This window comes from Oncorhynchus clarkii, chromosome 7, assembly GCF_045791955.1.
Source record: "Oncorhynchus clarkii lewisi isolate Uvic-CL-2024 chromosome 7, UVic_Ocla_1.0, whole genome shotgun sequence".
Classification (NCBI taxonomy): Eukaryota; Metazoa; Chordata; class Actinopteri; order Salmoniformes; family Salmonidae; genus Oncorhynchus; species Oncorhynchus clarkii.
In genome coordinates this window covers 3,152,124-3,172,380 of record NC_092153.1, presented here as the reverse complement: position 1 = coordinate 3,172,380, position 20,257 = coordinate 3,152,124, and the positions used below count along the sequence as shown (strand labels likewise).

The 20,257-nt window shown below is 46.9% G+C and overlaps 1 protein-coding gene across 1 annotated transcript; it reads left to right on the top strand.

Moving 5' to 3' along the window:
- Positions 1-576: 576 nt before the first annotated feature.
- On the top strand, positions 577-19,059 carry LOC139413979 (E3 ubiquitin/ISG15 ligase TRIM25-like). The gene is made up of 14 exons (XM_071161864.1): positions 577-1,239; positions 3,566-3,661; positions 5,258-5,491; positions 8,639-8,798; positions 9,041-9,076; positions 9,266-9,307; positions 10,796-10,849; positions 10,953-11,000; positions 11,082-11,129; positions 11,406-11,444; positions 14,393-14,704; positions 15,309-15,380; positions 18,136-18,201; positions 18,485-19,059. The coding sequence occupies exons 1-14, from the start codon at positions 577-579 to the stop codon at positions 19,057-19,059; spliced, it is 2,445 nt and encodes an 814-aa protein (XP_071017965.1).
- Positions 19,060-20,257: the final 1,198 nt, after the last annotated feature.

Here is a 20,257-nt window from a genome sequence, read left to right as displayed (position 1 = left end):
ACATTCTATTCTATTTACTGTAATGGTATGTGACATCACAAAGAAACTCATCCCCTCCTGTTTTTCTCCCTAAACCAGCTCTGTGACTCTAGCCCCGCCCTTCTACCTGTCTTCCTTTTATTCCGACAACACCATTGGTCCATCTCATATGAGATCAACACTCTCTGACTAACACCCTGGACAGAGTCATACCTCTGTCTTATACCTCATATCTCTGTGTGTCTCTGCTCTGTAGCTACATATCTCTCTGTGTGTCTGCTCTGTAGCTACATATCTCTCTGTGTGTCTTTGCTCTGTAGCTACATATCTCTCTGTGTGTCTCTGCTCTGTAGCTACATATCTCTCTGTGTGTCTTTTTTCTGTAGCTACATATCTCTCTGTGTGTCTTTGCTCTGTAGCTACATATCTCTCTGTGTGTACAGCATTCTTTCTGATTCTACCCATTTCTGTTTTCATCCATCTCTACCTCAACTTTTTCCTCTCAGTTGCCTTTCTCTATTCTCTCTGTCACTCTCTCTCTTCTGCTCTCTCTCTTTGTAATAGTCTACATTCACCTCTGCTACCTGTGGTCTCACTATGAGTGGTAATCTGTGGACGGAGGAGCAGTTCAACTGTCCTGTGTGCCTGGACCTCCCCAATGAGCCAGTCACCATCCCGTGTGGCCACAGCTACTGCATGGGCTGCATCAAGGACTACTGGAGCAAGGACAACCCTCGCTCCCCTGGAGTCTACAGCTGCCCCCAGTGCCGCCAGACATTCTGTCCCAAGCCCTCCTTGTCCAGGAACACCATGCTGGCAGAGGCCGTGGAGCAGCTCCGCAAGGGGGCCCTCACCACCTCCGCCAGGGAGTCCATCCGGAGCGCCCACCGTGCCAACACCATGGGTAGAGCCAAGGGAAGTTCCCGTAGTGGTGGTGTCAGCAGGCTGCCAGCCATGGCCGTGCCCTGTGACATGTGCCACGGCGCTGGAGATCAGCGGGCTGCGGTGAAGTCTTGCCTGGTGTGTATGGCGTCCTACTGCGAGGCCCACCTGAAACCGCATCAGATGAAAGCGGAGTTGAAAAAGCATGAGCTGATTGCGCCCACGGGCAAGCTGGCGCAGAAGATCTGTACCGAGCACAAGTACCTGCAGGAGTTCTACTGTCGCCAGTGCCAGATTTTTGTGTGCTGGCTGTGCACCAGTAACCAGCACAAGGACCATGAGACCACCTCCACCAAGGCAGAGCGCACAGAGAGACAGGTAAGCCCTCAGACATACAGTGCATTCGGAAAGTATTCATTTTTTCCACATTTTGTTACGTTACAGCCTTATTCTAAATTCAATTATTTTTATATATTCTCAAACAATATACAAACAATACCCCATAATGACAAAGCGAAAACAGATTTTTAGGATTTTGTTCAAATGTATTCAAATATAAAACTGAAATATCACATTTGCATAAATTTTTCAGACCCTTTACTCAGTACTTTGTTGAAGCACATTTGGCACCGATTACAGCCCTGAGTCTTCTTGGTTATGACGCTACAAGCTTGTCACACCTGTATTTCAGGAGTTTCTACTATTCTTCTCTGCATATTGTCTCAAGCTTTGTCAGGTTGGTTGGGGTGTTTCTCCCATTCTTCTCTACAGATCCTCTCAAACTCTGTCAGGTTGGATGGGGAGCAATCGCTGCACAGCTATTTTCAGGTCTATCCAGAGATGCTAGATCGGGTTCAAGTCCGGGCTCTGGCTGGGCCACTCAAGGACATTCAGAGACTTGTCCCGAAGCCACTCCTGTGTTTTCTTGGCTGTGTGCTTAGGGTTGTTGTCCTGTTGGAAGATGAACCTTCACCCCAGTCCTGAGTGTTTTGGATCAGGTGTCATCAAGGATCTCTCTGTACTCTGCTCCGTTCATCTTTCCCTCGATCCTGACTAGTCTCCCAGTCCCTGCCACTGAAAAACATCCCCACAGCATGATCCTGCCACCACTGTGCTTCACCTTGGGGATGGTGCCAGGTTTCCTCCTGACGTGACACTTGGCATTCAGGCCAAAGAGTTCAATCTTGGTTTCATCAGACCAGAGAATCTTGTTTCTCATGATCTAAGAGTCCTTTAGGTGCCTTTTGGCAAACTCCAAGCGGGCTGTCTTGTGCCTTTTACTGAGGAGGGGGTTCCGTCTGGCCACTCTACCATAAAGGCCTGATTGGTGGAATGCTGCAGAGATGGTTGTCTTTATGGAAGGTTCTCCCATCTCCACAGAGGAACTCTGGAGCTCTGTCAGAGTGACCCTCGGGTTCTTGCTCACCTCCCTGATCAAGGCTCTTCTCCCCCGATTGCTCAATTTGGCCGACGACCAGCTCTAGGAAGAGTCTTGGTGGTTCTAAACTTCTTTCATTTCAGAATGATGGAGCCCACTGTGTTCTTGTGTATCTTCAATGCTGCAGACATTTCTTTGGTACCCTTCCCCAGATCTGTGCCTAGACACAATCCTGTCTCGGAGCTCTACGGCCAATTCATTCGACCTAATGATGGTATTGGTATTTGCTCTGACATGCACTGTCAACTGTGCCTTTCAAAATCATGTCCAATCAATTGAATTTACCACAGTTTGACACCAATCAAGTTGTAGAAACATCTCAAAGATGATCAATGGAAACAGGATGCACTTGAGCTTAATTTTGAGTCTCATAGCAAAGGGTCTGAATACTTATGTAAATAAGGTTTTTTTTGTAATACATTTGCAAAAATGTCTAAAAACCTGTTTTCGCTTCGTCATTGTGCGGTATTGTGTGTAGATTGGTGAATAATTTGTATTTATTTAATCCATTTTAGAATAAGGCTGTAACGTAACAAAATGTGGAAAAAGTCAAGTGGTCTGAAATACTTCCCGAATGCGCTGTACATGGACACCACCATACCCACCCACTAATGTGATCAACTGCCTGGCATAAGACTGTGTTATTCCGCTGAACCAAAGGCTAGTCATTCGCTCTGGGAGCTAACACAAGTCTTCAGGTCTCAGGCAAGGTTACTCATGACCTTTACAACAAAACAACACCCAATCAGGTCCTGTGTGGCTCTGTATGCAAAGCCAAGGTTCGATTCCCGCTGGGGCCACACATACCCGTAAGTCATTTTGGATGAAAGCGTTTACTAAATGGTATATATTATTATTATAATATTAATCAAACACACCACCATGTACAGACTCACTCCACACAAACCTGTAAATACAGTCTGATCAAAACATTCATACAGGCTGCTGGTCTGTGTCCCATCACAGCTGATCTGGACACACCTAGAAACTGCCTCTCATTCAGCCTTTGCTGTGGTGATTCATTAGAAGTGTGTGTCTGTGTGTGTGTGTGTGTGTGTGTGTGTGTGTGTGTGTGTGTGTGTGTGTGTGTGTGTGTGTGTGTGTGTGTGTGTGTGTGTGTGTGTGTGTGTGGGTGTGTGTGTGTGTGTGTAGAGTAAGGTGGTGCCATATCTTAAGTGATTATGTAGTTGTCTTTGTGGGCCAGTGAGCATTCCAGACTGCATTCCAGTCCATTCAGGAGTGAGTTGATGTGACTGTGTTTTGCAGAAAGAGCTGGCTGAGGTGCAGACAGAGAATCATCAGAGACTGAAAGAAAGAGAAGGAGAGCTGAAAGACATGAAGAAGATGCTGGAGGCAACAAAGGTAAGGGCTTAGGACACACTACACTACACCCCACTAAACCCCACCACACCACACCACACCAAACCCCACTACACCCCACTACACTACACCCCACTACTCTAAACCCCACCACACCACATTACACCAAACCCCACAACACCCCACTACACTATACCCCACTACACCCCACTACACTATACCACACTATACCCCACTACACTATACCACACTACACCCCACTACACTATACCACACTATACCCCACTACACTATACCACACTACACCCCAATACACTATACCACACTACACTACACCCCACTAAACCACACCACACCACACCACACCAAACCCCACTACACCCCACTACACTACACCCCACCACACCACATTACACCAAACCCCACAACACCCCACTACACTATACCCCACTACACCCCACTACACTATACCACACTATACCCCACTACACTATACCACACTACACCCCAATACACTATACCACACTACACTACACCCCACTAAACCACACCACACCACACCACACCCCACCACACCACACCACACCCCACTACACCCCACTACACTACACCCCACCACACCACATTACACCAAACCCCACAACACCCCACTACACTATACCCCACTACACCCCACTAAACCGCACCACACCACACCACACCAAACCCCACTACACCCCACTACACTAAACCCCACCACACCACACCACACCAAACCCCACTACACCCCACTACACTACACCCCACTACACTACACCCCACTACACTATACCCCACTACACCCCACTAAACCCCACCACACCACACCACACCAAACCCCACTACACCCCACTACACTACACCCCACTACACCCCACTACTCTAAACCCCACCACACCACATTACACCAAACCCCACAACACCCCACTACACCCCACTACACTATACCCCACTACACCCCACTACACTATACCACACTACATCCCACTACACTATACCACACTACATCCCACTACACTACACCCCACTACACCCCACTACACTATACCACACTACACCCCACTACACTATACCCCAGTACACTACACCCCACTACACTACACTATACCACACTACATCCCACTACACTACACCCCACTACACCCCACTACACCCCACTACACTATACCACACTACACCCCACTACACTATACCCCACTACACTACACCCCACTACACTATACCACACTACACTATACCACACTACACTACACCCCACTACACTACACCCCACTACACTATACCACACTACACCCCACTACACTATACCCCACTACACTATACCACACTACACCCCACTACACTATACCACACTACACCCCACTACACTACACCCCACTACACTATACCACACTACACCCCACTACACTATACCCCACTACACTACACTACACTATACCACACTACACTATACCACACTACATACCACACCACACTCCATTACACCTCACTACACCAGTGCGTAGGTGTGTGTGTGTGTGTGTGTGTGTGTGTGTGTGTGTTCCTCAGTGAGTACCTTTCTATCCACCTCCATACAGTACCAGTGTGCGTATGTCTTCATACCTGTGTTTGTGTCCCCAGCGCTCAGCAGACAGGGTGCATGATGACACAGAGACGGTGCTGTCGGAGCTCCAGCGCTCAGTGGAGAGGCTCCAGGAGCTGGTGGAGGGTGTGATGAACCAGGCTGGGCAGGAGAAAGTAAGCGAGGCCCAGGACGTGGTGAACAAGCTGGAGGCCGAGATCTCGGAGCTGAAGAGGAGAGACAAGGACATGAAGGAGGTGTTCCGCTGTGAAGACAACATCCACTTCCTGGAGGTAGGACGCTTGTCTCTTTCTGGTACCTTTTATATATATTTTTTAATATATTTTATGATCCACTTCAGCTGCATGCAGCTGGTTGATGGCCATATTGGACATGGCTGCCAGGGTGTGAAAGACCACATCTGGGATGGGACAATAGTTAAAAAGCAGCATTGTCCTAGTCATGTTTGAAATGTGGAGCTTCGATCACAAAAGAAAAAGTCTTCTCTTTCTGTCTTCATTTCTCCATCTCTGCCCTCTTCCATCCCATCCTCTTCTCCTCATTCTCCATCTCTGCCCTCTTCCATCCCATCCTCTTCTCCTCATTCTCCATCTCTGCCCTCTTCCATCCCATCCTCTTCTCCCCATTCTCCATCTCTGCCCTCTTCCATCCCATCCTCTTCTCCTCATTCTCCATCTCTGCCCTCTTCCATCCCATCCTCTTCTCCTCATTCTCCATCTCTGCCCTCTTCCATCCCATCCTCTTCTCCTCATTCTCCATCTCTGCCCTCTTCCATCCCATCCTCTTCTCCCCATTCTCCATCTCTGCCCTCTTCCATCCCATCCTCTTCTCCTCATTCTCCATCTCTGCCCTCTTCCATCCCATCCTCTTCTCCTCATTCTCCATCTCTGCCCTCTTCCATCCCATCCTCTTCTCCTCATTCTCCATCTCTGCCCTCTTCCATCCCATCCTCTTCTCCTCATTCTCCATCTCTGCCCTCTTCCATCCCATCCTCTTCTCCTCATTCTCCATCTCTGCCCTCTTCCATCCCATCCTCTTCTCCTCATTTCTCCATCTCTGCCCTCTTCCATCCCATCCTCTTCTCCTCATTCTCCATCTCTGCCCTCTTCCATCCCATCCTCTTCTCCCCATTCTCCATCTCTGCCCTCTTCCATCCCATCCTCTTCTCCTCATTCTCCATCTCTGCCCTCTTCCATTCCATCCTCTTCTCCTCATTCTCCATCTCTGCCCTCTTCCATCCCATCCTCTTCTCCCCATTCTCCATCTCTGCCCTCTTCCATCCCATCCTCTTCTCCTCATTCTCCATCTCTGCCCTCTTCCATCCCATCCTCTTCTCCTCATTCTCCATCTCTGCCCTCTTCCATCCCATCCTCTTCTCCTCATTCTCCATCTCTGCCCTCTTCCATCCCATCCTCCTCTCCTCATTCTCCATCTCTGCCCTCTTCCATCCCATCCTCTTCTCCTCATTCTCCATCTCTGCCCTCTTCCATCCCATCCTCTTCTCCTCATTCTCCATCTCTGCCCTCTTCCATCCCATCCTCTTCTCCTCATTCTCCATCTCTACCCTCTTCCATCCCATCCTCTTCTCCTCATTCTCCATCTCTGCCCTCTTCCATCCCATCCTCTTCTCCTCATTCTCCATCTCTGCCCTCTTCCATCCCATCCTCTTCTCCTCATTCTCCATCTCTGCCCTCTTCCATCCCATCCTCTTCTCCTCATTCTCCATCTCTGCCCTCTTCCATCCCATCCTCTTCTCCTCATTCTCCATCTCTGCCCTCTTCCATCCCATCCTCTTCTCCTCATTCTCCATCTCTGCCCTCTTCCATCCCATCCTCTTCTCCTCATTCTCCATCTCTGCCCTCTTCCATCCCATCCTCTTCTCCTCATTCTCCATCTCTGCCCTCTTCCATCCCATCCTCTTCTCCTCATTCTCCATCTCTGCCCTCTTCCATCCCATCCTCTTCTCCTCATTCTCCATCTCTGCCCTCTTCCATCCCATCCTCTTCTCCTCATTCTCCATCTCTGCCCACTTCCATCCCATCCTCTTCTCCTCATTCTCCATCTCTGCCCTCTTCCATCCAATCCTCTTCTCCTCATTCTCCATCTCTGCCCTCTTCCATCCCATCCTCTTCTCCTCATTCTCCATCTCTGCCCTCTTCCATGCCATCCTCTTCTCCTCATTCTCCATCTCTGCCCTCTTCCATCCCATCCTCTTCTCCCCATTCTCCATCTCTGCCCTCTTCCATCCCATCCTCTTCTCCCCATTCTCCATCTCTGCCCTCTTCCATCCCATCCTCTTCTCCTCATTCTCCATCTCTGCCCTCTTCCATCCCATCCTCTTCTCCTCATTTCTCCATCTCTGCCCTCTTCCATCCCATCCTCTTCTCCTCATTCTCCATCTCTGCCCTCTTCCATCCCATCCTCTTCTCCTCATTCTCCATCTCTGCCCTCTTCCATCCCATCCTCTTCTCCTCATTCTCCATCTTCTCCTCATTCTCCATCTCTGCCCTCTTCCATCCCATCCTCTTCTCCTCATTCTCCATCTCTGCCCTCTTCCATCCCATCCTCTTCTCCCCATTCTCCATCTCTGCCCTCTTCCATCCCATCCTCTTCTCCTCATTCTCCATCTCTGCCCTCTTCCATCCCATCCTCTTCTCCTCATTCTCCATCTCTGCCCTCTTCCATCCCATCCTCTTCTCCTCATTCTCCATCTCTGCCCTCTTCCATCCCATCCTCTTCTCCTCATTCTCCATCTCTGCCCTCTTCCATCCCATCCTCTTCTCCTCATTCTCCATCTCTGCCCTCTTCCATCCCATCCTCTTCTCCTCATTCTCCATCTCTGCCCTCTTCCATCCAATCCTCTTCTCCTCATTCTCCATCTCTGCCCTCTTCCATCCCATCCTCTTCTCCCCATTCTCCATCTCTGCCCTCTTCCATCCCATCCTCTTCTCCTCATTCTCCATCTCTGCCCACTTCCATCCCATCCTCTTCTCCTCATTCTCCATCTCTGCCCTCTTCCATCCCATCCTCTTCTCCTCATTCTCCATCTCTGCCCTCTTCCATCCCATCCTCTTCTCCTCATTCTCCTTCTCTGCCCTCTTCCATCCCATCCTCTTCTCCTCATTCTCCATCCCTGCCCTCTTCCATCCCATCCTCTTCTCCTCATTCTCCATCTCTGCCCTCTTCCATCCCATCCTCTTCTCCTCATTCTCCATCTCTGCCCTCTTCCATCCCAACCTCTTCTCCTCATTCTCCATCTCTGCCCTCTTCCATCCCATCCTCTTCTCCTCATTCTGCTTCTCTGCCCTCTTCCATCCCATCCTCTTCTCCTCATTCTCCATCTCTGCCCTCTTCCATTCCATCCTCTTCTCCTCATTCTCCTTATCCACCTCCTCCTTCTCCTGTGCGCCGCCCTCCAGACCTGTGAGTCTCTGTGCAGCCCGTTTGAGTGTAATGATCTGTCGTGTGTGGTGGCCAATCCAGAGGCTACGTTTGAGCCTGTACGTGAAGCCATCCTGAACTTACGGGAGAGAGTGGAGGACATGTGCAACGTGGAACTGGGCAAGATCACCAAGACAGGTGTGTCAGAGTGGAGGACATGCATACTACACACACACACACACACACACGACACACACATATCGACTCACACACACACAAAGGGCACGACTAGCAGTGATCTCCATCACCATTACCTTGTTCACTATAAATCTTGTCATAAAGACAGAGTATTTTTTCCGCACTGTGTTTTAGACTGATATCAGTGGATCAATACAATGTCAATGAGTTAATAAACTGTAATTTCTCATCCTTCTCTTCAGTGAATGACACAACACTGTTCACCTTAGGAGACAAAGGTGAGTTCTGGTCCAGAGGATGTCTCTAGCTCTGGTCCAGGGTGTTCTGTGGGGCTTGAAGAAGGCTCAGCATAAGCAAGCCACTCGTAATGCCCTGGACCAGAGCTAGAAGCCATCGATTATCAATAAACATTTAAATTGTGGATGGACAGACTGTACTTACTCACTGCACTGTTTTCCCCATCATAGCAAAAAAAAATGGCGTCCAGAAGACGGGAGGGTTCAGGAGTTGTGAGTAGTTTTCCCATTTCTTTATTGGTAGTTTGAGTTGGACTTTAATAATTCACTGAGATTGTGAACTAATCTGAATTGGACATTTTAGTCAACAGCAAATAATGTGAGGAAAGGCAATATTTAATTTCCGCAGTGCAAATGCTTTATACTCAGTGCCTGTTCCTTTTGGTGCTGGTCTTTTCACTTGTCTAGTTGAGTGATTGGTCATCATCATTAATTGTGCAGTTTGGATATGAAATACCTAACTTGAAATAATGATTTATTGTTCCTGGTGAAGGATCATCATAGTCAGGTTTTTAATAGTTAAACAAAAGGTTTTTAATAGTTACAGTATGTTTTTAATGGTTAAACAGTATGTTTTTAATAGTTACAGTATGTTTTTAATGGTTAAACAGTATGTTTTTAATAGTTACAGTATGTTTTTAATGGTTAAACAGTATGTTTTTCATGGTTAAACAGTATGTTTTTAATGGTTAAACAGTATGTTTTTCATGGTTAAACAGTATGTTTTTCATGGTTCAACAGTATGTTTTTCATGGTTAAACAGTATGTTTTTCATGGTTCAACAGTATGTTTTTAATGGTTCAACAGTATGTTTTTAATGGTTAAACAGTATGTTTTTAATGGTTAAACAGTATGTTTTTCATGGTTCAACAGTATGTTTTTCATGGTTAAACAGTATGTTTTTCATGGTTAAACAGTATGTTTTTCATGGTTAAACAGTATGTTTTTAATGTTTTTCATGGTTAAACAGTATGTTTTTCATGGTTAAACAGTATGTTTTTCATGGTTCAACAGTATGTTTTTAATGGTTAAACAGTATGTTTTTAATGGTTAAACAGTATGTTTTTCATGGTTAAACAGTATGTTTTTCATGGTTCAACAGTATGTTTTTCATGGTTCAACAGTATGTTTTTCATGGTTAAACAGTATGTTTTTAATGGTTAAACAGTATGTTTTTCATGGTTAAACAGTATGTTTTTCATGGTTAACCTGTTGGATCTCTAGGGGCGCTATTTAATTTTTGGATAAAAAACGTTCCCGTTTTAAGCGCGATATTTTGTCACGAAAAGATGCTCGACTATGCATATTCTTGACAGTTTTTGAAAGAAAACACTTAAACAGTATGTTTTCCATGGTTCAACAGTATGTTTTTAATGGTTCAACAGTATGTTTTTAATGGTTCAACAGTATGTTTTAATGGTTAAACAGTATGTTTTTCATGGTTCAACAGTATGTTTTTCATGGTTCAACAGTATGTTTTTCATGGTTCAACAGTATGTTTTTAATAGTTAAACAGTATGTTTTCCATGGTTCAACAGTATGTTTTCCATGGTTCAACAGTATGTTTTAATGGTTAAACAGTATGTTTTTAATGGTTAAACAGTATGTTTTTAATAGTTAAACAGTATGTTTTTAATGGTTAAACAGTATGTTTTTCATGGTGAGTGTTGTGCCTTTTTATTTTCAATGACTATTCCTCAGTGTTTTCTGGTCTGGGATCCAAAACAACAACAACAAACAACAACCGTCCTGCAGGTATGTACTGTAGCGACTGTTTCCTGTATCGGTTTTAACATGCGGTTTGTGATAGGTCATTGAATGACACATAATGATGTGTACGTTGGTCGTCCTGTTTCAGCTCCCACACCGACTGTCTCCGTGGCGGTTCGAGGTCCTAACTCACGTGGTAGGGCTAGTTTCATTACAAATCTCACTATGACGATCATGATCAAACATTAGATCAGCTTAATCATGTTTCCTTCTGTAGGTGTAGGCCTGCGCTCTCAGGATGTTAGGAGCAGAGAGGAACCACGAGGTCAGACGTGTGTGTGTGTGTGTGTTTGCGTGTGTGTGCGTTTGCATGTGTGTGTGTGTGTGTGTGTGTGTGCGTTTGCATGTGTGTGTGTGTGCGTTTGCATGTGTGTGTGTGGGTTTGCATGTGTGTGTGTGTTTGCATGTGTGTGTGTGTTTGCATGTGTGTGTGTGTTTGCGTGTGTGTGTGTGTTTGCGTGTGTGTGTGTGTTTGCGTGTGTGTGTGTGTGTGTGTTTGCGTGCAAAGGGGTTTAAACTCTCTTCTACCTCTTTCCTTTAGCTGACAGAGACAGGCCGAGGAGAGAGGAGAGAGAACCAGGTAACACACACACAGACACACAGACACACAGACACACAGACACACAGACACACAGACACACAGACACACAGACAGACACACACACAGACACACACACACACAGACACACACACACACACACACACACACACACACACACACATTCAAACGCACACACACACACACACACACACAGACACACACACACAGACACACACACACACACACACATGCAAACGCACACACACACACACACACACACACATGCAAACGCACACACACACACACACACACAGACACACACACACACACACACACACACACACACACACACACACACACACACACACACACACACACACACACACACACACACACACACACACACACACACACACACACACACACACACACACACACACAAAGCCCAGAATTTATTTGTGAACATAACCGGTTCCACAGGTTGGCCTGCCTCACAAGAGGAACATTTCCTTATCATCTGTGTATGCTCCTTCTTCCTGTCTCCTCCATCCGTACTGTGTCACATCCTGAACCTCTTCAGAATAACTGCAGATATCAGTTCCATAAATGTATCTCTGACCACCTCCCTTAGGTGGTCTTGACCAATACTACAAATTCAGTCATCATTAGAGTGTTTATAAAATCTACTCAACTGCCTCGCGTTTCCTCTCATTCTCTCTCTATGCAATCAGAAAGGTGTCCGGATACATAGGTTTGGTTTGCTACGAGCAAAACGTACTCCCTCATGACCGTCGCTTAAAAAAGGAGAAAAAGCTTCAACATTACTGTTGTTTGTCCCTCTTGAAGCACCGTAGCAACAACATACCCAGTAATACTTTCTCAAAATAGTCTGGATTAATCTAAGATAAATCAGGAAATGTGTCATTCATTTTGACGTTTTTGCCAATAAGGTCTTAGTCGCATCATTTCACATCTATCTAAAGATGTTTGGTGCAGTATTTCTCAAGTGAAAAAATCTACATGAAAACTAGTCATCTCTTGTTGAATGACAAACACTTAATTGAAGAATCCCATCTATAGTTCCCACTCTTACTAAGAGTAGTCCTGTTGACCAATCTCTGACTAAGGGGCGTATAGACTTTGGCTACCGAACTTCCACTTGCCTCTGGAGAAAATGTAGTGTATGCCAACAGCCAAGTAAACGCCCGGCGAACACCAAAACCAACCAAAACGTCACAGAAATGTTTCATAATATATGATGGAACTGTTTCGACTGGGAAGCACGCGACAGGCTTTAAGCTTACTGTATGTTTCATAATATATGATGGAACTGTTTCGACTGGGAAGCACGCGACAGGCGTTAAGCTTACTGTATGTTTCATAATATATGATGGAACTGTTTCGACTGGGAAGCACGCGACAGGCGTTAAGCTTACTGTATGTTTCATAATATATGATGGAACTGTTTCGACTGGGAAGCACGCGACAGGCGTTAAGCTTACTGTATGTTTCATAATATATGATGGAACTGTTTCGACTGGGAAGCACGCGACAGGCGTTAAGCTTACTGTATGTTTCATAATATATGATGGAACTGTTTCGACTGGGAAGCACGCGACAGGCGTTAAGCTTACTGTATGTTTCATAATATATGATGGAACTGTTTCGACTGGGAAGCACGCGACAGGCGTTAAGCTTACTGTATGTTTCATAATATATGATGGAACTGTTTCGACTGGGAAGCACGCGACAGGCGTTAAGCTTACTGTATGTTTCATAATATATGATGGAACTGTTTCGACTGGGAAGCACGCGACAGGCGTTAAGCTTACTGTATGTTTCATAATATATGATGGAACTGTTTCGACTGGGAAGCACGCGACAGGCGTTAAGCTTACTGTATGTTTCATAATATATGATGGAACTGTTTCGACTGGGAAGCACGCGACAGGCGTTAAGCTTACTGTATGTTTCATAATATATGATGGAACTGTTTCGACTGGGAAGCACGCGACAGGCGTTAAGCTTACTGTATGTTTCATAATATATGATGGAACTGTTTCGACTGGGAAGCACGCGACAGGCGTTAAGCTTACTGTATGTTTCATAATATATGATGGAACTGTTTCGACTGGGAAGCACGCGACAGGCGTTAAGCTTACTGTATGTTTCATAATATATGATGGAACTGTTTCGACTGGGAAGCACGCAACAGGAGTTAAACTTACTGTATGTTTCATAATATATGATGGAACTGTTTCGACTGGGAAGCACGCGACAGGCGTTAAGCTTACTGTATGTTTCATAATATATGATGGAACTGTTTCGACTGGGAAGCACGCGACAGGCGTTAAACTTACTGTATGTTTCATAATATATGATGGAACTGTTTCGACTGGGAAGCACGCGACAGGCGTTAAACTTACTGTATGTTTCATAGTCGAAACAGTTTAAGCATTTATTATGATGAAACGTTGTGACGCTTTGGTTCAGCTGTTCGGCAACGCAACATTTTTCCTTGAGGCAAGTCAATGTTCGTTCGTCCGAAGTCTACGCCCCTTCGTCTGTGATTGGTCAATGGTATTACTGGACTAGGTACTGCTCCTAGTAGGAGTGGGAGCAATGAACGGGATTGTTTGCTGGCTAGTTTTAATGCACATTTTTCCACTTGAGAAATACCGCACCAAACATTTTAGTTAGATGTAAAATTGCGCGACTAGGATCTTCCTGGCAAAAAACATAAAAGATAAATACAGATTTCTTGATTTATCTTTATTATTTTCTTCTATGTTGAGGAAGTGTTACTGGGTATATTGTTGCTACAGTGGCTCAAGCCGGACCAAACAGTAATACTGAGATTTTTCAAGCAAGACGTCAGACGTTCGTTTCACCTAGCCGAGTTCTGCTAGAAGCAAACCGAACCTATGTGGACGCCTCTAGACTTATCAAGCCATGCTCACCCAGTAATACCTCTCGTCTCTCCACAGCCAGAGAGGCAGCCCCCAGACCAAGCACCAGATCTAGTCCCACTCAGAGGCGGAAAAAGCCAGCCAGAAATAGCCCTACCCAAAGTCGAAGAGAGACGCGCAGACGCAGTCCCAGTCCCACTCCAAGTCGTAGAGAGCCAGCCAGTCCCAGTCCCACTCCAAGTCGTAGAGAGCCAGCCAGTCCCAGTCCCACTCCAAGTCGTAGAGAGCCAGCCAGTCCCAGTCCCACTCCAAGTCGTAGAGAGCCAGCCAGACCTACGCCCAGCCGGAGAGAGACACCCAGACCAGAACCCACCACCACCCCTACCCCCAGTGCTGTTACCCAAGCCACCCCAGCCTCAGGAGCTTTCAGCCGGATGGGATCCATAGCAAGTCTCTTCCGCTCCCATCGACGTGCCACACCGGCACCTGGGCCAGTCAACAACAACACTGGTGGAGTTGACCCATGTGAGTCCCGACCCGAGAGAATGATTGAAGCCTCTAGTAGCCAAAAGGCCATATTAGCACAGGCATCACCATTGAGGGCTTTCAGCATTTTAATGTAGTCAACTGGGTGGCTTTCAAGTCCACTGGATAATCCCTCCTTGTGACATTCTTGGAGTCATGTACAACGGATCATGAGGAGGGATCAGCCAATCGGGAAAATGGAAATTGCCTCAATGGCGCTGCCCATGCTGCCACAGACTCTTTAATGGCACAGATACAAAGATGAGTCCTCTATATATCTCTATGGTCCCGACCCTCACCGCTTTAACCCCATCAGAGGTCATAAACCCTGGTCTTACTAGCCTTTCTCCAGTGTAGACACTGTATAATGTACCTTGCTGGTGCCACAGCACATTGTTTGAAAATCATGGCTATAAACATACTGTTTTGACAGGGGGGATGGGTGCACTGACTGAATCCCAACCGGAAGTGAATACCAGTCTTTTCCTGGATCCGCCGACCCCTGACCCCATCATGAATCAGATGCCAGCTTTCCCTGCATGTGAGTCATCATTCATTCCTTTTCTTCATTCTCCAGTTCTTCCTCTCGACATCTGAGGAAAGCATATTGCCCTATATTTACGGTTACCCTTGTTGTGATCAGTGGTGTAAAGTACTTAATTAAAAATACTTTCAAATACTACTTAAGTAGTTTCTTGGAGTATCTGTACTTTACTATTTATATTTTTGACAACTTTTACTCCAATACATTCCTAAAATAAATAATGTACTTTTTACTCCATATATTTTAACTGTCATCCAAAAGTACTCATTACATTTTGAATGCTTAGCAGGGCAGGAACATGGCCCAATTCACACACTTATAAAGAGAACACGTGGTCATCCCTACTGCCTCTGATCTGACGGACTCACTAAACAGAGAACATCCCTGGTCATCTCTACTGCCTCTGATCTGACAGACTCACTAAACAGAGAACACGTGGTCATCCCTACTGCCTCTGATCTGACGGACTCACTAAACAGAGAACACGTGGTCATCCCTACTGCCTCTGATCTGACAGACTCACTAAACAGAGAACATGTGGTCATCCCTACTGCCTCTGGTCTGGAGGACTCACTAAACAGAGAACACGTGGTCATCCCTACTGCCTCTGATCTGACGGACTCACTAAACAGAGAACACGTGGTCATCCCTACTGCCTCTGGTCTGGAGGACTCACTAAACAGAGAACACGTGGTCATCCCTACTGCCTCTGATCTGACGGACTCACTAAACAGAGAACACGTGGTCATCCCTACTGCCTCTGATCTGACCGACTCACTAAACAGAGAACACGTGGTCATCCCTACTGCCTCTGATCTGACGGACTCACTAAACAGAGAACACGTGGTCATCCCTACTGCCTCTGATCTGACGGACTCACTAAACAGAGAACACGTGGTCATCTCTACTGCCTCTGATCTGGCGGACTCACTAAACAGAGAACATCCCTGGTCATCTCTACTGCCTCTGATCTGACGGACTCACTAAACAGAGAACACGTGGTCATCCCTACTGCCTCTGATCTGACGGACTCACTAAACAGAGAACACGTGGTCATCCCTACTGCCTCTGATCTGACGGACTCACTAAACAGAGAACATCCCTGGTCATCCCTACTGCCTCTGATCTGACGGACTCACTAAACAGAGAACATCCCTGGTCATCCCTACTGCCTCTGATCTGACGGACTCACTAAACAGAGAACATCCCTGGTCATCCCTACTGCCTCTGATCTGACGGACTCACTAAACAGAGAACATCCCTGGTCATCTCTACTGCCTCTGATCTGACGGACTCACTAAACAGAGAACACGTGGTCATCCCTACTGCCTCTGATCTGACGGACTCACTAAACAGAGAACATGTGGTCATCCCTACTGCCTCTGATCTGACCGACTCACTAAACAGAGAACACGTGGTCATCCCTACTGCCTCTGATCTGACCGACTCACTAAACAGAGAACACATGGTCATCCCTACTGCCTCTGATCTGACCGACTCACTAAACAGAGAACATCCCTGGTCATCCCTACTGCCTCTGATCTGACGGACTCACTAAACAGAGAACACGTGGTCATCCCTACTGCCTCTGATCTGACGGACTCACTAAACAGAGAACACGTGGTCATCCCTACTGCCTCTGATCTGACAGACTCACTAAACAGAGAACACGTGGTCATCCCTACTGCCTCTGATCTGACGGACTCACTAAACAGAGAACACGTGGTCATCCCTACTGCCTCTGATCTGACGGACTCACTAAACAGAGAACATGTGGTCATCCCTACTGCCTCTGATCTGACCGACTCACTAAACAGAGAACACGTGGTCATCCCTACTGCCTCTGATCTGACGGACTCACTAAACAGAGAACATGTGGTCATCCCTACTGCCTCTGATCTGACCGACTCACTAAACAGAGAACACATGGTCATCCCTACTGCCTCTGATCTGACGGACTCACTAAACAGAGAACATCCCTGGTCATCCCTACTGCCTCTGATCTGACAGACTCACTAAACAGAGAACACGTGGTCATCCCTACTGCCTCTGATCTGACGGACTCACTAAACAGAGAACACGTGGTCATCCCTACTGCCTCTGATCTGACGGACTCACTAAACAGAGAACATGTGGTCATCCCTACTGCCTCTGATCTGACCGACTCACTAAACAGAGAACACATGGTCATCCCTACTGCCTCTGATCTGACGGACTCACTAAACAGAGAACATCCCTGGTCATCCCTACTGCCTCTGATCTGACAGACTCACTAAACAGAGAACACGTGGTCATCCCTACTGCCTCTGATCTGACGGACTCACTAAACAGAGAACATGTGGTCATCCCTACTGCCTCTGATCTGACCGACTCACTAAACAGAGAACACGTGGTCATCCCTACTGCCTCTGATCTGACGGACTCACTAAACACGTCTTTTGTAAATGATGTCTCAGTGTTGGAATGTGCCCCTGCTATCTGTACATTTTAAAAACTAGAAAATGGTGCAGTCTGCTTTGCTTAATTTAAGGAATTTGAAATGATTTACACTTTTACTTTTGATACTTATGTATATTTAGAACCAAATACTTTTAGACTTTTACTAAAGTAGTGTTTTACTGGGTGACTTTCTCTTTTACTGGAGTAACTCTCCATTGAAGTATCTACTGTATACTTTTACTCAAGTTGGGTACTTTTTCCACCACTGGTTGTGATCCTCTCCCCTCGTACTGCCTGTCTTCGTCTCCTGTAGTGAGGGAGATAGACATCTCCAGCATCCAGGCCCCAGAGCCCAGGAGCAGAGAGGAGTTCCTGCAGTGTGAGTATAGAACAGCTAAACATCTACACAGATACAGCCTGTTCCAGTTAGCTCCCTACCGTGTGGCCTTGGCCCTCACACTTCCATGTTCGCAGATATGAAGGGAAAGGTATGAACATTGTAGCATCCACCATATTGATTACAACTTTCAGATCTGAAACCTTCAGAAGGTTAGGGCCAAGGGGAAGGAGTACTCACAACATCTGACAACCAAATCTGCAAAGTCCTTATCCCCACAACTTAACTATTCATCCGTCCATCCCTCCACTCTTCCCTCCCCCAGATGCCTGTACCCTGACCCTAGACACAAGAACAGCCCACCGGCGTCTGACCCTGTCGGAGAGCAACACCAAGGCCACCCTACAGGGGGCAGGGCAGCCCTACCCAGACTGCCCCCAACGCTTCGACGGCTGGACCCAGGTGCTGTGCCAGGCCCCCCTTTCCGCCCAGCGATGTTACTGGGAGGTGGATTGGAGGGGGAAGGGGTCATCAATGGGCGTGGCTTATGGAGCCCTGAGCAGGAAGGGGGCGGACGCCAGGGCGGGGCTTGGCTACAACGCCCAATCATGGAGCCTGGAGCTGTCGGATACGTGTTGCACGGCAATGCATGACAATGAGAAGAGGGACATCCCGGTGACGTACTCGCCACGTCTGGGGTTGTTCCTGGACCTCAACGCGGGCACCCTGGCGTTCTATAGCGTGGCGGAGAGCATGGGGCACCTGCACACGTTCCGTGCCAACTTTACACAGCCACTGTATGCGGCCTTCGGGGTGGGAAGTGGGGTTGGTGTTGGACTGGACTTCGCTCTGGGTCAGTTCAGCCAGACATCTGACAGCATCAAGATCTGCCCCATGTGAGGAGACCTACGACCTCTGTATAGATCAACCCCATGTGATGGGACCTACGACCTCTGTATAGATCTGCCCCATGTGATGAGACCTACGACCTCTGTATAGATCTGCCCCATGTGATGAGACCTACGACCTCTGTATAGATCTACCCCATGTGATGAGACCTACCCCATGTGATGAGACCTACGACCTCTGTATAGATCTGCCCCATGTGATGAGACCTACGACCTCTGTATAGATCTGCCCCGTGTGACGAGAACTACGACCTCTGTATAGATCTGCCCCATGTGAGGAGACCTACAACCTCTGTATAGATCTGCCCCGTGTGACGAGACCTACGACCTCTGTATAGATCTGCCCCATGTGATGAGACCTACAACCTCTGTATAGATCTGCCCCATGTGATGAGACCTACGACCTCTGTATAGATCTGCCCCATGTGAGGAGACCTACGACCTCTGTATAGATCTGCCCCGTGTGACGTGACCAATGACCTCTGTATAGATCTGCCCCATGTGAGGAGACCTACGACGTCTGTATAGATCTGCCCCATTTGACGTGACCTACGACCTCTGTATAGACCTGCCCCATGTGATGTGACCTACGACCTCTGATCCCCATCTGCTATCACCGCTTTATATGACATAATTTAACGAGAATTAGTTTGTTTCCTAAACATTTACAGAACAGCCCAAGTGCTGCACTTCTGACAAACAAATTACATACAAACACTAACAGAAGACTGAACTGACAAATGGTGTCACACACACACACACACACACACACACACACACACACACCACACACACACCACACACACACCACACACACCACACACACACCACACACACACACACACCACACACACACACCACACACCACACACCACACACACACACCACACACGTTATAAGACAATAAATATAAGACAACCAAATCATTTATCATTTCCTTTATTAAAGCAAAAGCACCAAAAAGGTCATCTTGGGTATTTTATGAAGCATGGAGGATATGAAGCATGGAGGATATGAAGCATGGAGGATATGAAGCATGGAGGATATGAAGCATGGAGGATATGAAGCATGGAGGATATGAAGCATGGAGGATATGAAGCATGGAGGAGAGGCGCCAGGTTGAAAACCAATAATGGACACTTCCAACTACACAGAGCCCATAACCTGCACCATCACCCATCAGCTACATT